We start from the raw sequence: 27,917 nt of genomic DNA on the forward strand, positions 1-27,917 counted from the left end.
GTGTTTAAAATGTATATTTGTATTTAGGCACGGGATTGTACATCACTTCACGTACGTTTAAAGTAGTTAAAATGTGAGCACGAGGTTGCACATAATTAATTCAAGTGCTGGGATTCAAATGAATAATTAATTAGTAATTGAATCCCAGCACAACAGTATATATAGAGGCAAGTTTTCACATACTCGCGGTTGGGTGTTCGGTGAGCGGAGAACGGGATAGAAGACGGAGGTAGAAATAATAACAAAAGTAATCGTATATAGAAGCTCACTGTGTTTGTTTGTTTGTCCATTGTTTGTTTTGTTTAGTCCGTTTTGTTTGTCTATTTATTTTGGCGAATGTGCCGTGTCCTGTTTTTGTATTGTTCCAACCGTTTATTTTCTGTCTGTTCTGTTTATTAATTACGGTAAGCCATTCGCTCAGCTTCCCCAAATTCCACCTCTCATTGTTTATTTTCCTACTTCTGGTCTGACGCCACCCGTTCCGGCCGTCGTGTGACATTTCCTTATTGAGTTGTTTAGCGTCATGCAATCTTACAAAACATGTAATTTTAAAGTAAAATACAAATATGAGGCAGCTGTAATCACACAGAGTGATTATATATTAATATATAATATAATGATATATATATATATATCTATATATATATTATCTTTTACTTCACGAAATGAAATCAGTCATGCTTTATTATAAGAGATTTAGAAATGCAGTGTACACCATTTGTTGTGTTTGTTTTGGAGTTGTTACTTGTTTGATAACATTATCAGTTTTATTGTTTGCCATTATTCATCATAACTATTTCCAAGTTTATTGATTTTTATGGAAATGTTAGGCTACAAGTGTATAAAATATGTAAACCGCCTACATTGTATTTACAGTTCTTTCTTGTGTACAGTAGAGGGCGCTAGTTTTAAGTTCATCTGAAGTCATTTGGCGGTAATAAAGCACAACACAAGTAGTACAACAGAGTATTTATAAGTAGCAGAGTTCTTTATCTTTGTCTGTTCTAGAACCAGGACTGTGGTAATGGTTGAACAAAAAGGTTATTTCAGTGCATGCTGGTTCTACAGTGAAATTATTTGTGTAAGAAATTGTTGATAAGTTAAATATTTCATGCCTACATATATATGGAGTACAGTACTGTTCTGCAATACTGTATTTCAGTATACTATTTTAAATTATAATGCTTAAAAACGTTCATTATAGTCTGTATTTGTGAAGTTTGCATTATTTTTTAACAAGTGATGCATTTTATTTTCTTATCAACATTATCTTATTTGTAATCAACATTTAAAAATTGATAATGTATTTCCAGTTTTATTGGTTAATCTTATTAAAAAAATTTAAATAATAAAAAAAAAACCAAAAAACTCTGGGCGGTTGAAGTTACTACCAGCACTATGACTTTCTAGTGCAAATAGAGACCATAGATGCAGAAACATAATTTACCAGTCTGTATAAGATAAAAAAAATAAAAAAAAACGGTGATTTAGAGCTTATCCAGCAGATAAGGTTTTGAGAATGATCTACATATCTTCAAAATGTTCAGTGCTTATAACCTGGATGATGAAAGCTAATATATAACCCAGCTAAAACACACCAATCACTCCTAGTTTTCAAATAGGTGTTTCTAAACCTTGCAGAAGGTGTCCCTTTCAGCTTTAAAATAAATAAATACATTCTAACTTCTCAGAGAGCTCTAGTCCTAGTGGTGTGAAATCGGTCACCTCCTGTCTTTAACTCTATTGAAATGTACGATGAAATTAGGAGTTGCAGTTAAATTGAAAGGTTAGCTCCTCCCCATCATTGAGAAGCTGTTTAAAGCACTCTACTGTGTGAAACTAGGATTAGGTGTTGAAATATTATTCAGTACCATTCCCAGCAAATTCTGCATACTTTAGAGCAGTAGAATTACATTACTTTGTTGTGTTTCATCTTAATCTGACATTTCTTCCAAAGTAAAATCCCATTTACATTTTAGACTTTAATTTCAGTGTTACATCTAGTGCTAATGCCTGCATGACAAAACAACCCCATTATTATCTTATCCCCCAAGCCGTTTGCTTCTGACGACATGCTCATGTCTCCTGTAACACTGTTCGTTTATGTTTAAGTAAACAACCTGGCACTTTAGATACTGGAAAGCGTTTCCAGTTGCTGCTGCTTATCAGGTACTGTACCAGTTTTCATTAAAAAGGGCTTGCAAACAAACATTTCTACAAGAAAAGGAAACATTTCAATGTGAAACTTGTGGCTTCTGTAAACTCTTTTAAAACACTTTTTTTTTTTTTTTTTTTTTTTTTAAGCATTTGAAATTAAAAGTGGCAAATGTTCAAACTTTATACTGGAGCAAGGCATGGTAAATGTAGTGTATTCTAGCTTATGAAACCCTTATCTATGGGTGTCTGCTCCTGCTGCTGTGGGAAATGTCAGGACTTGGTGTAAGGACTCCCATTCCATGCTAATGACACTCCAGATAGTTAGTAACAGCTGCTTCCATAATTAGTCAGACCCCAGGAGCAAGCCATTGGCTGTGCAGCAAATCACTACTGGTCTTATAGGAAATCAACCTTACTATGTACTACGAAGCATGTGTGTTTTATTTTTCTGTGAAATGGTTCAATAATGTACATGAAAGCTGAGTTTTGTTTCTCGGTGAACAGTAAAAGAAAAGGTTCAGCATTGACTCCAAAATGTAAAATCAGCAGCAGCTGTCCCTAATTGAAACATGAGCCATCCTCTCAGAGACAACATGATCCCCTTGCAAACATCTTCCTACCTTACAAAAATGACTCTGCTGTATAAATTATGTCCAGTATTCAAGAGCAAGCAATAAAGGCAACCCAAAATAAACCTCTCCTAATGCTTATATTAGTCACTGTACTGTTTAGTGAATTTTTCAAGACACTTACTTTAAACATGTTAACTGCATTGCTACTTCAACACAAAACTCTGTTTTACATTTTATAAAACATTGTTTTTTTTTTGTTTTTTTTTTAAGTCTAGACAAAAAACAAAGACTGAGCAACATTTAAGAAACTTGGCAAAAAGGTGGTTTAGGATTTCAGTAACATCTTAAGTTAAGCTTTTTAGAACCGTCAATAAACTGTTTTCCCCTATGACTGGAAGGAAAACATTTAGCTGTGTCATGGTGCTATTCAAAGACATGCAGCCAGATAAGAGCAGGACAAATCCTAAAAGGGTCACTGCGTAAACTTATAACAAGAAAAGTATAAACATTTAAAACCTTTAATTTAATTTAAAAGATTGAATGTCACAATAGACTTGGGTAATATTGATGTACTTTTTATTGAGTCCACTTAGTCCAATAGATAAATACAACATTGAAGAAGTACTCGTGTTGAAACTTGTGGACTTTAACAGTTTTATTTGGGTTTTAAAATTAAGCAATCAAAGTTGTGGATTATAACCATTATGTATGCAGTTCATATTTTGGGATAAACTTTTATATTTTTTTATTTTTTTTACATTTATTTTAGCTTAAGGATTCGTTTAAAGACCTCAGGAAGAAATTCAACAATTTGAAATTCAATTATATGAAGAAAAATGACAAGTCACGAAACTTGAAAGCTGTCAAAAACCAGATTCAACAGGTTGACATGTATGCAGAAAAGCTTCAGGTAAGATGGAAGAAGAAATAACTAAAGGTTTTAGTGGAAGTTGGTAAAGCAATATATCAGCTAATGTAAATATTTTTTTACAGGTTTTACTCTTAATCCTTATCTACGTATGCTATAGTAATCTTGAATCAGTATCACTGTCAGTGTTAAGCTTGTGTAAATCTATAGGCCTCCTTTAGGCCTAGTGCTAATGGTACTCTTCTGTGCTTAGCCCACGAAGAGACATATTGTGGGGGTGAGTTTACAGGTCATGTTTTCTTATCCTAAAATGCAGGTCACTACAGCTGTTCTGTAGGCTTTACTGGTAGTTTATGCTAGCAGTGTGATTTGAGGTGGGGCTGCTTAACTGTGTATCATATTGACAAAGCATTAACTATGGCACTATAGTAGACATTGCTAAATCTGAACACATTTGAGTGCAAAAAAAGATTGAGACGCAACACTGTCTTTATGTTTTATATAATTTATCCAAGCACCACATATAATCAATATATATGCAGTGCTTAGAAAATGAAAAACAAACCGCCCTAAGTTGTTTCTAGTTGCAGTTGTACAAGAATACGCGCTAATTAAATCAGTCTATATCTCCAGTAGTTAACTATTGCGTTTATCTAATCTGATTTAAAATGTAGATGCTAAAGAAGAAAATAAGTAACTTTGCAACAAACGTTTCTGCTGGCACTGAGAAGCAGCTCCTTGGGAGTAACCCCAGAGAAATTGAGGAAGCTGTGAATGAGCTTCAAAAACAGGTGGTCGATTTCGATAAGACAGTGGAGGAATACAAGCAGAACCTGGACATGTCTGTGCGTCTGCAGCAGGCCATGGAGGAGGTACGTGGGACAAAAAGAGCCAAATCCATCCCTATACTGAATACCTGTACTGAATTTTGTTTTCAAATCTAAGTACGGTGAAGCTTTCTGCGCAACCAGACAGCCTTATAATCACAGTCACAATGTCTAAGAAGCAATACAGAATTAGAGATGTTGTTTTAGTGTAACTATTGTATAGTAGCAGTACTTAAGAAATCCTCTCAAGCTCCCCACCATTCATAATCAGGTTTTCTCAAAACAGTTAAATATATCTAAACTTAATACACAAAGTAGGAAAATATTCCAACCTCATTTTGTAAATTGATAAAAGAGAGCACAGCAGCTGGATGGGAGACCCCCCCTCTCCCCCCACTGTTTACACATAAATAAGCCCCTAGCACCTTCTTGAGCTGCCTCCAGCCATCTTCCTGGCAGGGAATTCCTGGAGACATTTTATACACGGCCCAGGAGATTCAACTCATATTTCAAACCTTGAGCTGAATTCCCTGAAGGTTTTTTTTTTCTTCTCCAAACTCAGCTGATTGATTGCGGCACTTCTGTTAAGAGTGAATCATGCTTGTACTATTCTGTTGTGTGTATTTTTAGTGTATTTACTTACAAGTATGGCTGGTATTTTATTATGTGCCAGTACAATTAGGCTATTATATAGCATCTTGTTGACCTTTTCACGTTTCATTTTGCAACATATAAGAAACGCATACATTACAATAGCAATTCCTCTCTAAGTGTATGTTTTAGCATTTAACTGTCTGTGTGTATTGTATAAAAGGAGAAACCCCACATACAATTCTAAAAAGAAAACCACCTCAGACTGGTTATTTATTTCTGATCCTAATTAGGTGCATTTAGAGCTTTGACAGATTAGGTAGCATTATATTTAAACATTGCTTAAGGTGTTCTTGTTTGTTTTGCAATAATCATCCATAGTTTATGAAAGTGTGTTTTCTTTGTTGATAAGTAATAATGGCAACTACATTATTTTACCTGATCAAAATAATTTGTTTAATTAATCGCGATATCTTAATTTCTATTAAAGTATCATTTTGAGTGTGAAGAAGCAAGTGCCACCATCGTGCGCGTGAGAAAATATTCATCAGAATGCAAAACCAGAGAGGCAGTGGGCATTCTTTACAAGCAGTTTGAAAAGTTTGTCTGGCCTACAGTGCCTCAACAAGAGGAAAGAATTAACCAAATCACAGAACTGGCTGTACGTTTACATGGTGAGAACTGAATCAATACTTTACTGATAGTGGTGCAAAAATATTACAAAATGATTAGGCCTACCATATAAAAGCACAAAGCTCTGTCAACCTCTCTTTGCACAGCTTGTAATACAAATTTTGTAAAACTTTATGAATAAAACCAGCATCACTTTGTATTAGTTCTTTAATGAAGATGCTTTTTTTTATATTTTTATTACCAAGGTCCTGAAGAAGGGAAGAAGTTTATAGAGAAAACAGTTACCAAACACAATGAAATTCTGAAGTCTATTAAGGAACTGTGTAGTGGTTTAAGAGATCTTGAAGAAAAACTACAGGTAGAGAATACTGAAGTTGATTTAAAAAAAAAAAAAAAAAAAAAAAAAAAGTTCTTTGAAAATATAACAATTTCCTGTCACAAAAGTTTTAAACAATTTTGAAAATTATTTGTGTGTGTGTGTGTGTGTGTGTGTGTGTGTGTATATATATATATTTATATATATATATATATAGATAGATATATATATATATATAGTTAGTAACTTCCGAGAATCTGGAGGCAAGGGAGGAAGTGCTTCCTTCAAAGCTCAGTGGGGAAAAAAAAAAAAAAAGATCTGATCATGTGATCTGAGCATGGGTTTTAATTGGAGGAACCCAGAGAGTTTTTTTAATCAGAGGAGACAAGCCTTAGTTATAATAAACTCCTATCTCTATAACCAAGTGCCAACAATGACAGGTCATGTAGTCTGAGCCCTGGTTTTAATCAGAGGAGAATCTTTATCGTCCCGTCCCCTGATGGAGCACTGCTAATTTGTGCTCGATTATTATATATATATATATATATGAATGTGTGTGTATTGTTGTTTTAACTGTTATTTTAATGCCCTACCAGTGCAATCTGATGGAACCATTTAAAGTTACTGATGCACAGTATTATTGCTTTTGTATTCTCTAGGCTGATGTTCTAAAGCAGACATCTGAATCTTCTGTGGATTTGAAGGTTGATAATCAACAAAATAGAAAAACAGATAAAGCACAAAATGGAAAAGGAGAGACAAGTTTCCAAGAAACCACAGAAAGGGTAAGTGTAAGTTTTAAACCTCTGCCTTTTCCAGGGCCAGTTTACAATTACTCAGCTCTGAAAACAGCAATAGTGTGCACAAAACAAAGTTTAATATTTCCAAGTCATTTTAAAATATGAACAATATATTTCAAGTAGCAATAAATTGTATTAAAGTGGTAGTCTAGATAATTACAAAATTACATTTTGTAACTACATTTTGATCATGTTTGGCCTAAAATTCTTAAAACTGAGATTCTTAAATACATGTTAATTACATACATATTGTTTAGGTAGTTGAGACGTACTGTTATTTTTATACAGATCTTGATAGTTGTTCAGATTGTCCCTGTTTTATATTATTTTTGTAGGTAGAACTGAATGAAGAACCAAATAGATTAGCTACATCTAATAGCATTAAGGATGTACATGACCAGACCTCAAGAAATGGGAATAGTATGTTGGATAAAAAGTCACCTGAGAAAGCTGAAATCTGTAAAAAACCAAGAAGTCAGGAATTATCTGAGAAGAGATCATTTACAGAAGAAACTCATTCTGAAACAAACACTGTCAGCAACAAAGTAGAGGAACAGAACTTCACCACAGTGCAGAGGCAAGAGCAGCAGCAGCTGAGCACAGTGTACTCCTCTTCACAAACTGTGCGTTTGTCAGCCTCTCCTATTGATCCAGGGAGAAGGATAACTCCTCTTCATCAGATAGGGAACTGGGCTCAAGGCACCCAGACTTCAGCTTCCCCTGCCAGCACTGAGGTTTCAGGGTTTCCACACATTCAGGAGGAATTTAAAAGAATGGACAAGCAAGGCTATGGGCATAGCACTAACAATAATGGAGATACAGAGAATGATAAGGTATGCAGTTATCTTCAGTCATCAACATTAAATACACAGGTATTTTATTTTTTTCAGCATGACTTCTGTGGTTGCCATTAGTTACTATAGTAGTTGAAAATACAAAGCATATATACCAATTGTAAAAAGAAAACATAATACTGATTTTACCAAGCTTCAAATAAACTCAGGACCACAGTATACATTTGACAGTTTATCCCATGTGGAATTTTTAGACCCATGTATAGATGGCGAAGAATACACAGTAATGTACTGTAGGAACACATTCTACAGATTTTTTGACTGAAGCCATTTTCTTTTTTGAACATAAAAAGCTTTTAATAACTACTACCCATTTTGTTTTTATGAAACAGACCAAAGATGAAAACTTATTGCACAGAGAAGAGTTGCCTCATTCAGTGCCTGATGATTTCCTGCCGCAAGATGAAGCAGCTATACTTCTTGCTGCCACAGATGGCAGTGGACTGGCTGAGGGGGACTTGCAAAATGAGTTTCTCACTGATGAAACCCTGTCTATTGATGAATATGAGTGCGCATCTCCAGATGACATTTCTTTACCTTCACTCTCTGAGACCCCTGAATCCAACATCCTTCACTCTGAAACAGACCTCGAAGATGGCTTTTGTCTCAGTTCTCACAGCTTGCATGTCAACACATTCAGCCAACAAACACAGTCACAATTCGGCAATAACAGAAGGACTGACAGCTTTGACTTCTTAACACCTGTTGCTGCTGTTGACACCCTAAATCACAGACGAGAACAGGTTTCTAGTCAGTCTGAAAGCTATCCTTCACCTACTGGGGGACTGTACTCTAAATTTAAGTCTGAATCATCCTCATTTGTTCGCAGTCCCTTGACAGTACCTGCACCTGGCATTGTTTCTGATACACTTTTTAGCATATTAAAAAGCAAACCTGCAAACAATTCTTACATGTCTGACACATTCAGTGAATGCCGCGAAACACACTATGCTCTGCATGAGAGTTTCACTGAGACACAAGAGTGTTTGCAAGACCCTAACAAATGCATTGCAAGTTCTGGCAGCCTGCATGCTTCACCTGCCCCACTAACAATAGATCCTCTGGCCCATAAATCAGAACAAGGTTTCTGCAAGCCGACAACCATTCGAGAGGAGATAATGCTTCCATCGGGGACCAGAGCCATGAGCAACATATCTGGCCAGGGCCCAAACTTCTCCAGGCTGTTGCCTAACACTACTGTAGTGGAAGGTTCCCCTGTGACCTTGGAAGTAGAAGTAACAGGATTTCCAGAGCCTACTTTAACTTGGTGGGTAGCCTATAACAAATCACAATGAAGTACATCTATGGCCAAATGTTTAGCATCACCTCGAATTTTAGGATTGAGACAATAATAATAATAATAATAATACATAATTTGATATTTTATTAAACATCATGTAATCAAATAAACTACAAAATTATATCGCAAACGTCTACCAGAGCCATAATCATGGTACAGTATTTGTTTGATTTTGAACTGTCAAATTTGTTGTTAAGTATATGGAAAACTACATGTGTAATTCAATATGTTAATGTAACCTTATTTAGCAGGTTTCATTCAACTTTATGAAACAAAATTACTTAATTCTATAGGGTGAAGCAAAACTTGTCATAAGAACATAAGAACATAAGAAAGTTTACAAACGAGAGGAGGCCATTCGGCCCTTCTTGCTCGTTTGGTTGTTAGTAGCTTATTGATCCCAAAATCTCATCAAGCAGCTTCTTGAAGGATCCCAGGGTGTCATAGCTGTACAGTTGAAAGCTACCTCTAATTTACAAATTAATCTTTGTTTTAGCATTCTATAAAGATACGTAAATCACGTAAAACATTTTTTACCATGAAGGTATCTTTTTAGAGGAGAAAAAGGATGGGTGAAACTCTTTTGTCAGACTATTTTTTAATATAAGTAAAACATGTGCAAAACAGTATCATTAAACAATATTAATAATATGATACATATATATTTGTTGTGTTACTGTTACAAATTACTGTCAGCTTTTAATAGCAGATGGTCACAGAATATCTTTGTGTCACTTATCAGACCCTTTGATAGCTTGAGTGAGCTCTGTGGAATTTGGTGCTGGTGTGGCAGAGATAAGTAATTATAAAAAAAAAAAAAAAAAAACACACAACAAAAAAACATTTCCAAATAACTGTTAAAATATCACCCACTGATGATTACATTAACAGTCAAGATTTTAAAATGGCAAGAAAATTCTTTATTGTTATGTTTAGTTTTATGAAACCAAGTTTTTTTTACCCGAGAAATATTATTGGGCTACTTTTGAATTTGATTCAAATGTGTTTTTAACATTTCCCACCTTTTTATTAAACTTTTTTTTTTTTTAAACTGATAAACTAACATAGTTTAGTTAATTTATCTGGTGAATAATATTCCAGAAGGGGTAACAACTTCATTTCTAAAATACAACCAAGCTAAAATGACTGTTCCTAATCCATTTTTGTAATCTAATTGTGTGACTTGAAAATTCACTCTTTGCTTCAGGTACAGGAATGGACATAAACTGACCAATGATGAACACATAGAACTTTCACAAAAAGAAGGCAAACACAGTTTATTCATTAAGAAGGTCACTGATAGCGATGTTGGCCTTTACGTTGTTCGGGCCAAAAACTCTAGCGGTACTCTGTCTTCTAGTGCAATCCTGCAAGTGAAAGGTAACTGGCAACCCAATTTCACGCACACGGTTAATGTGGACTGGCTCACGTGTTGTGGTACACTTTGTGTCGTCTTGTGGTTAATGTACCTGTTGTTAACTCAGTTACTGTCATTTTGCACCACTGGTCTTGTTAAGCTTTTCACTTAAGATGGACTGTCTTCAGAATCAGTATTAAAGTGTTGCACTTTGCACGAAAATAACTATTATCTTCAATCAAGAAATATGTATTAATAACATTGAATTGTATTTGTAACCGTTGTTTCATTGTTTTAAGTATATAAAAGACACTGATGTGTTCAAACTGATGTGTAAACCTTTTAATGGAAAGATTGCTTTCATTAGCATTTTAATGGAAAATATAATGCTGCACGACAGGGTAAATGAGTTGCTAATCCTGTTCTCGAAGCCTGTGATATAGCTGCCGAGCTTGCAACAAAATAAAAAGGGATCCAAATGATGGCAGATGAATGAAAAAAAAAGTTACCCACACCATATCAGATTTTAAAATAAACTTTAAACTTTAAAAAGAATACATAATTATTGTAGACCTGATTTCAAAATATAGTAACCCAGGATGATGAAACTCAGCTGGGATATGTGGTGCTGCCAGTGCTATTGTTACGGTTAGGGTGGAAAGTCGTGTTTAAAGATGCTATTTTAAGCTACTTTTTTTCATCTGTTGTTTTTTTCCTAGTTCTAACTATTAAAACATGTTGTGCAATTCTGCTTTAATGAAACAGCTCACTCTGAAAGGGTCACTGCTTTACACAGAAGCATTATGGGAGGAATATGAACAACAAAGCTAATGGTAGAAAATGGATGTTACTACACTTTGATTCAACTGATGACATCACCATGTAAATGTAGTGTTTGATACCTTCTGGTGCGACTGCAATGCTTCTACTTAACCTGGCACTTAAGCAGTAAATCTCTTAACATGCTTATAATCTTTGGTATATGTCAAAAAAAGCTTTTATTATTTTTATTTCCTCAATAAAATATAGTAAAAAAAAAAAAAAAAAAAAAACAAAAAAACAAACAAACAATAAAATAACTCACGTGAATTGTGCTTACACAAAACATCTTTGCCTGCTGGCAGCTGCTGTCTTGTTTATGATGAAAAAATAGCGCAAGGCATCATCATGCTGGAGTTTCCCATTCTGTCATTCTTTATAAGTTTGGTTTGCTTATCTCCTGTATTATATAATCACCAATGCATGTCAGGAAAAATGTCATATTTGTAAGTTGTTAAATAGAGTATTTGTTCTATTCTCAAAAACTATATATAAAATATCATATATTTTAACACACCCACTGCAGTTTGATGGCTCAGTTCTTTTACTGTTATGATATAGCATACCATTATGACAGCACGTTTGTAAAAAAAAAAAAAAAAAAAAAAAAAAAACTGAATATAAACTATTACTTCAGCTTTTATAGGAAATTGTAGTAAAGGAAGACAGGTTATTTAAGATGGTGGGTGTGACAACTAAGTTAAACTACTGTATGGTTTCAGGTGATTGACCATGGAAGTGGTTCTTTCACCCTATTAAACAGCATATTAAAAAGCAGGCAACACTTCTTGCTTCATGAAGCTTCACAAATTTGTAAGGTGTGTTTTTTATTCTATATTTAGGTAGACCCAAGATGCTTCAGGCAGATCTGTTGGTCTGCATACGGTACATACAAATATAAAGTGTTGGGGCACCACTTCTGTGACTGACTTCTTGCTTCTTATCCATGACATTAATAATGAAAAATAATAAGGTATTGTAATACAGCAAAACCTGTCAAATTCAGGCCCTCTAAAAACTGCCGTATAATTAATCATAATCTGTGTCATGACCCTATTGATTGTGGGATACAATCCAGCATGATTCGTATGTCTTGTCTGCCTAAAATCAATGGAACACTGGCTGTGCAGACCAGCACCAAGTCATGTAATCTTTCTTTTCTAAGTTTATAGTCAAGTATGTCTCGTAAATATGTATATGTCAAACGGGTACAGCACAGCTAAATCGAGACTCCTGATATCATTGGTTGATTGAAGTGATTGAAGTTTAAAATAAAATTATTGATGTAAACTGGAATTATTCCACCTGTTGCTCTCCATTTTTGTTTTTTTACAACCTTGAAGCAGCCAATGATAGCGCTAGCAGGGATGGGCTTTTTAGTGAATTGGAACCCCAGCCTTAACTAAACTATGGGGACTGGTATTTAATTACAATCAGCGATAATAAGCTCAGTTACCCTGCAATTTTTGACAGATCCCAGAGATCCTAGAGCATGTGTATCTGCGTGCCAATTACGTTTCAAAGCTCTTTTCAAAATAGCCATTTTCCTGCACTGGGGTTTGAGATCTGTCCTCAATCACTGCAGGAAGTGTGATTTAAAAAAAAAAAAAAAACACAATAATAAAAACATTTCATTAAGTTACAGATGGGATAATGATCAGAAGGGAAACCAGTTCATTAGCATTTCACAAAACATTCATACAATGAGCTTTGTTTTGTTATGTCCACACCATACCCTTCATTGTAGTAAGTACTAGACACTAGATTGAATATCCATAAACAATGCATGTTCAATTATTTCGATTCGATCTATATATTAATACAGTCGGGGTAATAACGATCCCAGTATTAAACAGGGATATACAATGCATTTTGCACTAATGCCCTTGGATCAAGTGTCCCAGTCATTCATGGTTATGGGTACATAGTGCCAAGCGATAGGAATAGCTGCTTATAACGTGCACTTGTTTTTTAAATATAGTACAACACTGCTTTAACTTTTGCTTACCGGATTGAAATGTGTGTTTATTTGATGTAACATACTTATTTCATATGTACTATGAAGTATGATATTTTTAGTGTGCCTACCTGGAGATAGCACTCCCAGAACCAGAATGACACTGTTATCTGTGTGTAGCTATGTGTGGAATTGTATCTTTGTATTAGGGATATAATAAATATATGCTATAAAATATGTTTGTTTATAATCAGGATGTTTAATCTAAATAGGTTGTATTATAGCCAGTGAAAGTCTCATGTAAATGAGAAATAAATAATTATTTTATGTTTCAAAAATGGATATGCCGTATCACACCCTCCAACATTTGAGAGATGAAAATAGGCACCTGTGTGGTATTGAGAGAGCAAGCGAGTCAGTTTGGTAGTGGGTTGCTTCCATGAGGGTCTGGCAACATGCTCCTCTGAGAGAATTTTGGAAATGTTAACTTTAAAGTATGCAATTACCTGCAACCTGGAATGCACATTTTTACATTTAGATTCAACACAAATCTGTATGTTTCATTATGTCTTAGAAAATCTCACTAACTAGTTCTATCATGCTGAAGAGCCTTCCTTGGCTTCTTAACCCTGTGCTCAGTTGCCCTGCCCTGGCCCACACTTCGTGTGTTTTTAAAGCAGGTGTTATAAACTGACTTACTTGCAAATGTATCCTTCTATAATTATAAGAACATATATCTCTTACCCAAGTGCAGTAAACTATGGCAACGAATAAATTAATAGATGTATCTATTAAACTTTAAGTTAGGGGTTCCCAAACTGTGGTCCACTGCCCAGAGGTCTACCGTGGGAGCAATGACAGTCTATGTATTTTTTTCTATCAATAGCGAAAAGCAGGCACCAGCGTCTGTTGTAACTGTAGAAAAATAAAGTGTAGCAAGACAGTATTGGCAGAGTGTCAATCAAAGAAGAAATCCACAAATCAAAGCTAACAGATTGCCTACCTGTAGGCGGGATGTAGAGCGAGAGCTCTGTCAGTGGGGCAGTGTTAAGGTCATGTGACCACTGCTGGTAGATGTAAAAAGTGTGTTCAGTATTAATAAAATTACAATATGTCGAATCTGCTACCAAAGAATAAGTTTTGCAAAGTATAAAGAACAAAAAAGGCAGCTGCAGCAGTTGAATGCATTTGTACCGTGCGTTTAGTTTTGAGGTGCTGGAATGCTTTTTTTCTTTTGTAGAAATGTTTTCATACTAACTTTTGTGCTTAATAACATTCACATAAAAACACAGTTGATGCCTATGATGAATACGTTTTGTGACTATTTAGCTATTAACATTTAAAATATTGAGCACTTAGATGTATGTTTCACTATTATTAACTAAATCAAGTTATTAATCAGACTGACTAATCTTGTTACATACTGTACTGATTTATTATAATGTTTGGATATACTGCTATTTTATTGATTACTGGCTCGTTCACATATGTCTTAAAATAACGCTAGAATATGTTTTGTTGGAAAATAATACTAATAAAAATAAAAAAAACGTTTTTGAGCGATTTATATTTCGCTGCAGACAGATTTATTTTCATAAGTTTTCTTTTGGTTATGGTGCCCTTGGTGGGAAGGGTGTGTGTGTGTGTGTGTGTGTGTGTGTGTGTGTGTGTGTGTGTGTGTGTGTGTGTGAAGAAACTTGCCATAGATGGATCTGAAATGCCATTTGTTTCCCCTGCTGTGAATGAGCACCTCTATATGAAAATAGGAAAGGTTTTAATTGCGTTTTCAAGCCATCTCAGATCCCAGAATGCATGTGCTAGATGCTATCATTGGCTACCCTGAGAGTACAAACCGCAGTTTCATTTGGGCAAATTGTGACACTGCCGATCACTTTGCCAATGGAGATATTGGTGATGAGACATTTGGAGACAGTGGGTAAGATAAAAATAATAATAATAATAATAATAATAATAATAATAATAATAATAATAATAATAATAATAATAATAATAATGCACTGTATGAACAAGTTGTGTATTTTCATTATTGCTTATTTAGATGGATAGCAAAAGACGTGTTACTTATGTTGGGTTCAAATGGAAGCAGGAAGAGCATCGCTTGGAATACCTGTCATTGCATGTAATTACGTAATCGATTACCGAGTTACTGATTATTCTCAACGCAGACCGCAAGCGACAACACTGCGACATGACGCTCGCATCGACGACCTCTGACACCACGAAAGCACACATTTGCAGAATTTTTATGAAACGGCCCCTTAAACAATTTTACAGAGTTTGTTTAGTTCATTTTAGTTTCTGTATTTAAATGTTATAAAACACATTTGTATGTTAAACCAGCATGTGGATAGACATTGCAGATTTACACACAATTTCAAGTCAAACAACAAATCGCAAATAACATACCGTAAGATAACCCAGAGTTTAGGAATATATCGTTTTTTTTTTTCTTTCTGTTAAATGTTTTGTCTTTTTTTTTGTTCAAGGGTAGATGATTATTTATCCATTCTTTAATTTCAGTTCAAGGACAACCTCCAAACTTTAAAACTAAAATTGAAGACAAAGTGTTGTTAGTTGGAGAAGATCTTTTCCTTGAGTGCACGGTTTCAGGGAGACCTACACCTCATATACTATGGTTAAAAGATCATCTGGTTGTGGCGTCTGGAGAAAGCAAAGTAAGTTTTGTGAGATCTGCCTGTTAACAGTCAATATATAAACATAATTTTATTTTAAATCCCTGATCAAATTTGCTTTTTGTACAGATTCAGAGCCTCAGTGACACCCATGTCCTTTTAAAAAGAAATGTTGTCTTATCTGATACTGGAAAATATTTCTGCATTGCTAAAAATGAAGCCGGAGAAGCTTGCTGTTCAGCATTTGTAGTTGTCACAGGTAATTGAACAATTTTCATAAACATTTTGCACCATTTATACAAATTACTGCAATAAAGATGTCACACAATTAACGAAAACAAAACAAAACAAACAAAAAAAACAACAACTTAGAGGTACATATGTAGTATTTGCAAACGTTAATGCAGGTTTTAGAAATGTGTTAAACGACAACATGAAATGACAGATTATTTTAGCAATTTACTGTTCTATTTAATAACTTTTCAAGAAAGCTGTTAAAATATTTCAAGTTGCTAAATCAAGCTGTGAATACTGTTGCTATTAATTATGCAATTTGCTAAAATCCCCAATAGGTTTTATGAAAATATTCTTAAAACAATCAACATATAATCATACAATTTTCAACTCAGACTGACACTGTAGATTTACTCCCTGTGCAGCAGCGACGTCATTTCAGATTTCAATTTAATAATATAAAGTTTAAATGTTAAACTTACAATAATAATAATAATAATAATAATAATAATAATAATAATAATCAGGGGTTCACATAACTGGTACGTAGGTACGCATGGTAACCAATAAAAAGACGGAAATCTGAACCGTCAGTTTTTCATGCAGTGAGGGTGCTGACGCTTGCAAGATCAAGCATATTATCTGTCTGTGGCCCATACCTGCCTACCCTTAATTGAGTCTGAAGGTCTCTGGGATCGGTCAACGATCTCTGGGAAACTTATTATCACTGAGCATAATTAAATACCAGTCCCCATGTTTCACTTAAGGCCGGAGGGTTCCAATTCAATAAAAAGTCCATCCCTGCTAGCGCTATCATTGGCTGCCTCAAGGTTTTATAGCATCAATCATTTTCTTGTAAGGGACACTTACTTGAAACAACCAATGATAGCAAGGATTTCGATAAACTGTCCATTCAGAGAAGAGGGATGTAGTGAGGAGAGTGGCACTTCTCAGACTGAGCGCAGATGAAAGGTGTTGATGTTTGAAAGCCATTACATTTAAATGTGAGTTAAAATAGTATTTGTTTCCCTCAGTTATATCCTTCTATAAATACCGTTCTGTCAAGCTAACGTGTTCAACCACACTAATAAAGTTTTTTTTTTGTTTGTTTTTATTTATTTATTTTTTATCCCCAGGGCTGGAATATGGTGGTAGGCTATTGAAATAAACAGAATGCGTAATGATTTGTTACACATTGTAATAACCAGCAATCCGGTCTCCTACCTAAACATTAATAAACTATTGTTGTTGTTTCTTACACTGCCATTAAGCAGTGCTGCTTGTGAGTGTGGGTTTTCATATGTCAACATTTAATAAAACAAATCACGATCCCACCTATTAGCCTCACACCTTTCTGCCCTGATGCATATTCTTCTGTGTAAGATAAGCACTGAAACCTTTGCTCCTGAACCCAGCACCCTTTACAGGAGCAAATAGTTTTGAAAATTGGTGCTAAATGGTTTTGAAATTTTTGCTCAGAGTTCCTACTTGTGCTAAATTTTTAAATGCCTCCCTAATCAAGCACCCCTTACAATGTCTCACATGACACAAACCTTCTGTGTATGTGCATAAGTGAGGGTGGGTCATTTGAGTCGTCCAGACCCAATGAGAAACTGTCATCATCTATGGTTGTTAAGTAAACAAATAAAATAAATAGGTGGTGTTTGGTGGCATGTAGGAGGCTCAGGCATATGAGAAAACAAACATATTGTAAATTGTATGAAGAATGCTGCTCCTACCCACAAACACAGGTTCGAAGAGCATGGTGGGATGCTGACCATATATTGTGCTTGTGAATTTTTTTCATAATCTGTACAGTATTTATTTGGAAAGTATGAACATGCTGTGAGGTTTTGTGTGTTCTTTCATATTTTAGAAAACAGGAAAAGATCAGAAATACTCAGTACTTTTAGTCCGAGGGCAGAAGATCACGGAGGAGTGAATCAGCATTTGCTTTTAAAAGTGCAGGTGGAAGACACATGCTGTGTAGGAGGTCAAACGTCTGAAGCTGGAATTCTGTTTCAAAAGTAAGCCAAAATGTTTTAGCTTTTGAAGTTCATATTGTATTATTGTTGTGTAATCCCAGAAAGCATGGCGAAAACTGAATGTATTTATTAAAAAAATAAAAAAAGAATAGCCAAAATTAAATATAAAACATATGTATGTGACTATATCTATCTATATATCTATATCTATATATGTATCTTGTAGTCAGAATTACCAGACACCTGTTGGCAAGCTAGTTAAGTGTTGGTATAGCCCTGCATTGTAATAATGTGCCCCTATTGTTTTAATTTTACTATTTTTTAATTTATGCCAGGTGGTTTTCTAGTGCTTTTAGGATAGCTTGGTTGTAGGTTGTTTGATTATTATTTATAAAAGCGTACTGCACATTTAGGTAAAAACTAAGGGGTTACACAGAAATGGAAAATATTGTCCTTATATCAAAGAATTAGCATATCAAGCATTTCTGTAGTAATATATTTACCTGTTGGAACCAAAATAGGGTTATGCTTATTACATTTTTTTTTTTTTTTTACCAGTACAGTTTCATAAAGTCAGGTTTTGTAAAGTCAGCCATTTCAGTAGGGTGATGTAAGTGCTGTTTGTGTAAGAATGGAATGTTATAAAACCCATAGACTGTTACAGACTAAATGTGTCTACGGTATGTAGGTTGATATGTGGTGGAATAATCAAAATGGTGTACTGCAGTCCATCAGTCTTTACACCAGACAGCATCTAATTACTGTAAAACAAAAGCAATGGGGAAGAATACAGATAACATGCATTGGAAAGAGTTTATTCAGGTGGTCTGGTGATTGACAGATACAGTTGGTAGATCTCTTGTTGTTTCTTGGGAGCTGTGCTTTGCACAGAGCCCCTTTTCTCTTTTTGGCTGTGCACAGTTTAATAATCTATTCTTTTTTTTTTTTTTTTAACATGTTAGTAAGAATGTTTAACATAGAGATGGAGTCATTGGTTAAAGATGAACATTTTACATGTGCTAATATCCTTGTGGGCTGTCCTGACAAAATAGAACTGCCTGCATAAAATCAAAGAGAGTGACAGGTGTGAAGTTGCATAAAGTGGTTCCTTGATCCCATGATGCCTTCCAGTGACAGCCAATCAGATGTGGCTGTGAAATGATGCTCTCACTTGTCAGTGGACCTAGGGTATATAAAGTAAAAACAACTATGTTTGCACCTCTGAGCAGTAGGAGCATTCCCAGCCTTGCCTCGGGTGTAGGGATTGCAGAGGAAAGCAAAACTACACTCTTACAACAGTGTGTAGTTTTGTTTTTATTTTCCGAGGCTCAACTGTTCTCACATTGGATATTTTGAAAATATTGCTGGATAAGAAAACCTTTTCTGATTTTAAATTTCTGGGCACAGTCCCATTATTTCTAGGCACGCTTGTGAAAGCAGGTAAGTAACCATTGTTTTAAAAATACTATTAAACTATGCAACGATTATTAAATTATTGCATTATTTGTGAAGAATATATACCTAAGCATAACATATATCTATTAAAGTATTTACAGTTAACCACTTAATAGATTTTTTATTTTATGATTTAACAACAGGAAAACAAGTCGAACATAGGGTAGTTCGTTTTGATTTGTTATTTAGTTAAATTTGCTATCGATTGGAAATGTTTGTTCTTTATTTATACTTCAGGGTTATTATGCAGTCAGACAAATTGAGAAAAGTTAAGAATAGCTCTGATAGCATGCTTGTGGTATACCAGCTCGGCAGTGATGTCTTTTTAAGGGAATCAGCAGCTGAGCTATCAATTGCACCTTCAGATATGTGCCACATGTCCACTGTCAATCAAAAAGGGACTGGCTATTTTTGGAAACTTCCATTTTTGTCACATAGCTTTTAACATCATTAAGAAGAAGACTTACTGAATAAAATATGTTTCTATACTTTTTATTGAGTTATGGATCAATGAATTAATTAATAACACATAGTAAATAAATGATGGAATGCATTTTAGTATTTATATACTTTACACTGTAATGGGTTTTTGTCTGCCTGAAATATACATAAAAAAAAAAAAAAACAATAAAAAAAATAAACAGTAACCCTTCATAATTTGTTCTATACACTTTAAGTAATTCATAAACATTAGGTTTTAAGACACACCTATAATTTACAGTTTTGAATATGTAGTTATATAAAATGTATATAAAATATCCTTGAATATTATCTTTCTACCCCACCCCCACCTGGAGTCAGCACTGTTTAAGGAAATCATAGTTCAAAACTTCCAAGATCTTACATGCTATTGAGCAGCAGGTGTTCAAAAACAAAAGAGATCAACAGTTTTATCTCAAGCCCATTTTATTTTTAGGTTGTTAAAATACGTTATATTGACTTTAGATGAACACAGCCATCTTTTATACCTCATCATATAGGAAGAACCTAGTTGATTTATACTGTAAAGCAGTAATAACTATAGCAGCAATTGTTTTTGAATTTTTTTCCAGGGTGCCTAAAACAATGTCGACACAAGCACCAACGTTTATACAGCCGCTGCAAAGCGCTGTAGCACTTGAGGGTAGTGCTGCAACCTTTGAGGCTGAAGTTAGTGGTAAGTGGTTATTCTTTTTGTTTCACGTATACCTTGTATCACTCAAAATCTTTATCATTTCTAAAAAAAAAATTGTATACTATGAATTTATCAATTCAGTAAATATGTTTTAAACATAGCGAGATATCTAGGATATATAACATATATACAGTATATATAATCAGAGGTGATATATTATGATGACAAATAACAATTATTATTTTCTTATAAAAGTTTACCATGGTATTTTTGCAGCTTCCCATGCTTTTCCAAAGATTATACAACGCATTTACCATAGTTTACCATTGTTTGTCATTTTTTTAAATATGCTTTACCATACCGCTCTGGGCCTTAAAATGTTTACCCATGCTTTCACATGCTTTCAGTTTGCTTTATTACACTTTGCTATGCTTTTACTGTAGATGGTAGATGGCAGTTGCCTATATGTTCATTATTCCAACTATCTTAGCCTTTTTTTTTCCATTTCCATGGCATCATGATGCTATACTTCTATAAGAGTTACTTACATTAAATAGATTATGAAATGTTAGTCTGATGACAGAGTTTCTGATAAATCTCTCTTGTTTCTGCAGGTTCCCCAGTTCCTGAGGTGAGCTGGTTTCGTGATGGCCAGGTTCTTTCCACTGCCACTCTGCCCGGCGTGCAGATCTCATTCAGCGAAGGCCGCGCTCGATTGATGATCCCCGCCGTGACAGCCGCACACAGTGGAAGATTTTCCGTACGAGCCACCAATGGAGCTGGACAAGCCACTAGCACAGCTGAATTGCTTGTGACAGGTAATTATGTGAAAAATACATCTGGCATGTTATGTGTATATTAGTATGAAACAGTTTTTATTTCACCTGCCTGTTAATGTCTGTATTTAATAAAGTACCAACCATTAGTCTCACGGATGCCTTAATTATATATATATATATATATATATATATATATATATATATATATATATATATATATATATATATATATATACACACACACACACACAATATATATATATATATATATATATATATATATATATATATATATATATATATATATCCCATATATATAGTATATAATACGTCACCTACATTTGGATAATCCCTATTTGATGATACTGTTTGCCTTCGACTTGAATAGTAGTATACTTCTGTAGCACCACCTGGTGGCTATTTCTATAATTCCAGCATGTCACGACCTAACTTCTTGCTGTTGTCAACCACACTGTAATCCTTTAAGGTATAATGTGGTTGGAAAACTTTATTTAAATATGTATATATTTACTATGAAAACAAATTTAGTGTTAAGTGTTTATCTGCACATTATTACTGTTAGGATCTTTGGTGGTGAAAGTTTTTAAACCACAGTCCTGTCTTGTAAGACTCAAGCCAGCTGTCACCAGTTGAAAGTTCAATTTATTGACTGGATTCCCTTTCTCCACATTGCAGCAGAAACAGCGGCGCCTAACTTTACACAGAGACTACAGAGCATGACTGTGAGACAAGGAAGCCAAGTCAGACTGGATGTACGTGTGACTGGAATCCCTACACCTGTGGTGAAGTTCTACAGGGAGGGAGCAGAGATCCAGAGCTCCCCTGATTTTCAGATTGTACAGGAAGGAGAGGTATACAGTTTAATGATTGCCGAAGCCTTCCCCGAAGATTCTGGAACTTACTCTGTAAACGCCTCCAACAGCAGTGGACGTGCTACTTCTACAGCCGAACTGCTTGTTCAAGGTATCAGTTCATTCAACCCTGTCATTTATGCTCCTTTTGTATTTTCTAAGTTATTGCATGTTTTAACCAAAGTGAAATGGATCTAGATAATATAAATAAGATTGATATGTTTTGTTTTTCTTTAAGTGTCAGAATGAGTTTATACTTATTACAGTATTACTCATTTTTGTATTCTTTATTTACCTAAGGCCAAGAAGAAGCAGTGCCTGCTAAAAAGACAAAGACTATTGTATCTACTGCTCAGATTTCCCAGACTCGCCAGACAAGAGTTGAAAAGGTAAAGCATGTTTTTTTTGCTTGTTTTAAGGAAATCTAATGCAAGTGTACACAGTGATTAAACTTTAAGTAAGGATAGGAGTCGAGGGTGGTTAAGGAGGCTGTAGTATTAAGTATTTAGTAAATGTGTAATCTTTCTTGGGGATACCAGGGGAAGCAAAGAACAGTTTCTAACAGGGAGTGGTCATAGGAGACTCTACTGATACATCACGTGAACAGGACAGGCATGTAAGAAGCCCTCCCACAGGAAGATGCATTGGTGGATCCCCCTATATTCATATTTGGATTTAGTGACTATTGGACTACTTGCTGCCCTAGTACTACACACCAAATGCCACCACCCTTGCTGAACTGATGTACTTTATTTAGCTTCCAATGTTTAGTTTTTTCATGCTCTTTGAATACCATTACTAGTACTATTAACCCCACCCCCCCATTTAATTTACAGAAAATGGAAGCCCATCTCGAGGCTAGAACCACAGCGACAATGCAAATGGCTATGGATGGATCTACAGTTATCCACCAACTGCCACACAAGACACCCCCACGTGTGCCACCAAAGCCAACCTCAAAATCTCCGACTCCACCATCAGCAGCTGCCAAGGTTGCAGCTGGACGCCATCAGTCACCTTCTCCTGTGAGGCACGTCAGAGGACCTGCCCCATCCCCTGTCAGGTAAAGCTCAGTAGATACTTTTCCATTTATACTAATTCAAGTTTTCCACCTAATTTGTACCCTACTTAATAACTATGTTTATCTACGGACTAATCTTTTTCAATTGAATTGTTCTTCCAAAGATCTGTGTCTCCATCTGGAAGATTCTCCTCTTCATCACCAATTAGACCAGTAAAATCTCCACTGGTGTCACGAAAAACCACAACCACAGTTGTCACCTCAGATGTCCTCCCACCTTGGAAGCAGGAGAATTATGTATCAGAGGCAAGCTATAGAGAAACCAGAATGACTTCTGCATCCACCCAGATGCACATGGAGGGACACTGGGAAGGACGACATGAAATGCAGAAGCATGTGACAGTTTCCGGAGCTGCTGTTGCTGTTACTGGAGCAGCAGAGGTAAGGAAATCTACTTAAAGTACCCTTCTGGTCCTCTGGTATTTTCCAGCGATGTATTGGTAGGCTGGTTGCACAATTCTGGTTATTAGTTCTTTATAAACTGACAGCATTCATTTGGAATAATCATGGAGCTTGATTTTGAAAAGATGGTTGCAATCACAAAGGTCTTTCAGATTTGTGTTTAGACTGTAATACTGTATATTTAATCACTGGTACTGTGTAAAGTATTGTAAAATGACACTTCAAATATTCAAAATTGCATCAACTTTGAGTCCCCAAATGATTTGTTTTTAAATTCTGGTACAGCGGGAAATTTTGCTTCAAAATAGGATCCTTTTTGTTGAGTGTAAACTTTTATATGAAGTATGGTTCGCGAAAACCATTAGGCATGATTGTGTGGTAGCCACTGTGCTAGCTGCTGTTGACCATGCTCGAGCACAAGATCCAGCTCCAAGTTCTGTAGAGTGGACCAGTTCAGAAACAACCCTGTCTACAGTGTACAAAAAGCCAGTTCAGGAAAAGGTAGCTTAGTCGAATCACTGCTATCAAATCACTTGTATCCATGCGCACATCTATTAATTTATTTTAGATAATGAATACCACCTTGTTGCACTGTACAACTTTTTTTTCATAATGTCTCTTTTTATTTTTCCATTACTTTTTTTTTCTTCAACATGGAATTTTGTATGGCATTTCTCTTTGTTTTTTTAATTTGTTTTAAATAAATATAGATCAAACATGAGACAGACAGAGAAACCACAGCAGCCCCTGTGGTTCATGACTTCACCACAGGTGTGGCTAAATTGACAAGCACTACTGAAGAAACTGCAACACAGGCAGAGCAGATATTGACAATACAGGGCCAGGTATTTTGTATATTCAAGCATATGTCACTTCATTATACACATCTAGTACACGTCTTACATTCAGCACTTCATAATCATTACACATATACCAATAATCTTTATTGTTGATTTAAAATGACCAGATTATGGTTTATATAAATATGAGAAAATCCACCATAAATCCAAAGCTGCATATTTTGTAGGCTTGTTTTCTTCCATGACAATATCATCTTAAATGAAATAGTATTTATAAAAAAAACACACACAAAAAACCCATTATATATGTTTTTATAAAGCATATTGTGATAAAAAACTACACCTCACACACACACACACACACATATATATATCATGTTTTTATGTGAATACAGACTGCCAGTTTGGCAAACATGGAACCAGCTTAATATCATTTGTATTTCTTACTGTGGTCAGATAGAACAAGAAAAAACAACAGCAGTGGCTACTGTAGTAGCAGCTGTTGACCTGGCTAGAGTGCGAGAGCCAGTTGCCAGTTTCACAGAAAGGACCACGAAGGAAACACTGGCTACTGTACATGTACAGTCAATTCAGGATCAGGTAGCTTACAATGAAGTATCACAGTCACAACTATAGCATTTTATTTTTTTTTGACCTGTTCACATTCACCTTACCTGTGACCCATTAAAATTAACCAGACACTGCACTCATTTTATTGCCATCACATCCCGGGTAGAGTAAACTAATGCATGTAAATGTAGTCCTGTTGAAGAGACTGGATTACAGTGTTCTGCGTTTTCCCTGTATGTAGAGTGAGAGCTTGATTTTACACTTTCTAACACAGTTCTAAAACGTATCAGTTTTCTACTGACATGTTAGTATTTCTGAGCTTGGTGTATTAAGTTTGCATTGGTGTATAAATGCCGTGGACAATTACAATCTGTGCACTTTATAAACTTGCTGGTTGTTGTCTCTAGGCTGAGGGTGGCAAAAAAGCTGAAGCAGTGGCTAAAGTTCTTGCTGCTGTGGATCAGGCACGCATAAAGGGGCCTGCACGAACAGAAGGAGCACATGCTGAAGACAGCAGTATGGAGTATGAATACAAACACCAGGCACTGTCTAAACAAACCACAGAGCAACAAATTGTTACCAAACCTGTCAAAACCCAGGCTGTGCAGGTCCCATCTGAAATTGAAATTATCGCTGCTGATAAAGCTGACAAAAGCATTTCCCAGGTTAGATTCCAGACACACTCAATAATATTACATTTCTAAGTTAATCTTTCTGTATGGTGGACATCACTCAAACATTACTTTGTTGGTTGGTTGCTGTAGATTGAAAGAAGGGAGGAAACTGCTGCCCACACGGACACATCACTTTCCACAACCCCTGTTCCTCATTTTACAGTAGCAAAAGTTACTGTTCCTAAACCAGAACATACCTATGAGGTAAGAATGGGTCATATCAGGCAAGCAGTGCAATATTCGAGTAGTTAAAATAAAATATGTTGATTTAATAAAAACAATAATAAAAAAAAAAAAAAAAAAAACTCATGCTTTTTTAAATACGGTTGTTTTAAGATGATTAGAGTGTTCGTCTTTAGAAACAGCTGAGGAAGTTTTCACAAATATCACACTGAGAAACAAGAGTTAACATTTTGTGTATTTCATTTTTTTTTTAACCAACTAAAGTAAAATAATCTATCATGATCAACATAGTTTCTTAACATTGGTCGACAGCCAGATGCCTGTCTTTCTAAAGTTAGAGAAGACTGATGAGCACAACTGTAGAGACCCCTGTTTCGTTGAGGTTGGAGGTGTCATGTAGGCAGGTTATTTTAGGCTAATACCAAAGAGTTTCAAGTATAGGTTCCTGCTTGCCTGACTTGCAACCTGTTTATTTTAAAGTATAAGTTTAAACCCTCATTGATAAATCTAACAGTTGTCCAGTAACCTGCTGTGCAATACCTTATCCATCACCTGCTAAATAAGCTGCCAGTTTATTAACGCAGTCACATTAACACTCCCTATATAAGCCTTACAGAAATCAAGTTTATATATATATATATATATATGTGTGTGTGTGTACGGTTATTCTTACTTACTAATGATTACATTTTTACTATCCCTCATCATCCTGCTTCTACAGCACTTCCCAATTCACATCTAACTTGGTTCACTAATTAACCCCACCCATCTCCCTGCCTTGTTCAGCAAAACCGAAATGTAATTTTTTTTGGGGCCATATTTTAACATGATTCTTCTTGGATTGGTTAGGTTTCAATAGCAGGATGTGCTATTGCTACTTTGCAGAAAGAATTAGCTGCTACTGCTGCTCAAAAGATCACCAGGCCAGTGAAACCCCCCATCCACAAGACTGTGGAGACCAGAATGATGACAGAGCAGGTGATCTCACCCCTGCCTCCATTCAAAGAGACCTCTGAAACATATCAGATGCATTACGACACTCGCTTGCACAAAGAAATAAGCACATCCTATTTAGGTGCTGTGGAAAAAGAAGAGAAATATCACATTTTTGAAGAGTGGGACAAAGAGGTTTGTAAAGAAGCGTGTTGTCGACCACCTAACTCCATTTGATACCCCGCATCTTACCCATTCACAATCATCAACCTTCCCTTTCTCTTCGGCAATGTTTTTTTTGTACCCATTTCAGCTCTATAATCAACTTTTCCTCCCTACTGTATTCCAGACATTTTTGTGCTGTTTTAAACTCCTAACATGTTGGACCCCACCCAGCGCCCTCTACTGGATGATCTTCCCCATTGCCTTACTTGATTCATGGCTTTACCAAAAGCCTTTTAAAACCATATAATAAACTGCTTGTAATATTAAACAAATACATCTTTACTTGTTTCAGATGCTCGAAGCAGCAAGCGTACCCACAGTTGCTGAGGTAGCTGTCACTCCTCCAACCTTAGTTGCTGTAAGTATTTCTTCTGCTTTTAGTAGTTTGTTTCATTGTAGGCAGCCTTTTCTGTCTTCATTTCTACATTTGTAATAACAAAGTAGTAATTTCTATACGATTAATAAAAAATAATACATGAGTTTATCTTTGTTCTTTAGGGATTGAAAAATATGACTGTCATTGAGGGAGAATCTGTGACTCTGGAGTGCCAAATCACTGGACACCCAGCCCCTGCTGTGATGTGGTTCAGAGAGGACTTCAGAATTGAGAGTTCAATTGACTTCCAAATTACCTATGAATCTGGAATTGCACGGCTTGTCATTCGTGAAGCCTTTGCAGAAGACAGTGGTCGCTTTACTTGCACTGCTACCAGTGAAGCTGGAACAATTAGCACCTCCAGTTACCTGCTCGTCCAAGGTAAATAATGAAGCATAGCACATATATAACGGAACTACCTTGGTAAAATCACACCAACAATCATACTATATTGTTACTGAAATTAGATCCTGTACTAAAAAAGTATTTTTGTTTCTTAAAAGCTCAGAAAGTGAGAGTCCAATGTAAA

At 35.4% G+C, this 27,917-nt stretch overlaps 2 protein-coding genes across 2 annotated transcripts in view; both read left to right on the plus strand.

Annotated features, from left to right (window-relative positions):
* The window catches only part of LOC121323689 (coiled-coil domain-containing protein 141-like), a 35,756-nt gene extending 21,238 nt beyond the window's left edge, over positions 1-14,518 (plus strand). Inside the window, exons 18-25 of the mRNA XM_041264882.1 lie at positions 3,499-3,639; positions 4,272-4,469; positions 5,506-5,689; positions 5,894-6,006; positions 6,624-6,749; positions 7,100-7,597; positions 7,951-8,885; positions 10,126-14,518. Coding sequence (XP_041120816.1) covers positions 3,499-3,639; positions 4,272-4,469; positions 5,506-5,689; positions 5,894-6,006; positions 6,624-6,749; positions 7,100-7,597; positions 7,951-8,885; positions 10,126-10,447 — 2,517 coding nt within the window. The 3' untranslated portion in view covers positions 10,448-14,518. The remainder of the gene's footprint in view (positions 1-3,498; positions 3,640-4,271; positions 4,470-5,505; positions 5,690-5,893; positions 6,007-6,623; positions 6,750-7,099; positions 7,598-7,950; positions 8,886-10,125) is intronic.
* A 4,621-nt stretch (positions 14,519-19,139) lies between these two features.
* The window catches only part of ttn.1 (titin, tandem duplicate 1), a 172,421-nt gene continuing 163,643 nt past the window's right edge, over positions 19,140-27,917 (plus strand). Inside the window, exons 1-14 of the mRNA XM_041263764.1 lie at positions 19,140-19,364; positions 20,432-20,535; positions 21,108-21,311; positions 21,969-22,256; positions 22,445-22,533; positions 22,981-23,207; positions 23,330-23,606; positions 24,338-24,472; positions 24,884-25,027; positions 25,405-25,662; positions 25,762-25,875; positions 26,704-26,982; positions 27,305-27,370; positions 27,511-27,769. Of these exons, the coding sequence (XP_041119698.1) occupies positions 20,445-20,535; positions 21,108-21,311; positions 21,969-22,256; positions 22,445-22,533; positions 22,981-23,207; positions 23,330-23,606; positions 24,338-24,472; positions 24,884-25,027; positions 25,405-25,662; positions 25,762-25,875; positions 26,704-26,982; positions 27,305-27,370; positions 27,511-27,769 (2,431 nt within the window). The 5' untranslated portion in view covers positions 19,140-19,364; positions 20,432-20,444. The remainder of the gene's footprint in view (positions 19,365-20,431; positions 20,536-21,107; positions 21,312-21,968; positions 22,257-22,444; positions 22,534-22,980; positions 23,208-23,329; positions 23,607-24,337; positions 24,473-24,883; positions 25,028-25,404; positions 25,663-25,761; positions 25,876-26,703; positions 26,983-27,304; positions 27,371-27,510; positions 27,770-27,917) is intronic.

Source organism: Polyodon spathula, chromosome 11 (genome assembly GCF_017654505.1).
Source record: "Polyodon spathula isolate WHYD16114869_AA chromosome 11, ASM1765450v1, whole genome shotgun sequence".
Lineage (NCBI taxonomy): Eukaryota > Metazoa > Chordata > Actinopteri > Acipenseriformes > Polyodontidae > Polyodon > Polyodon spathula.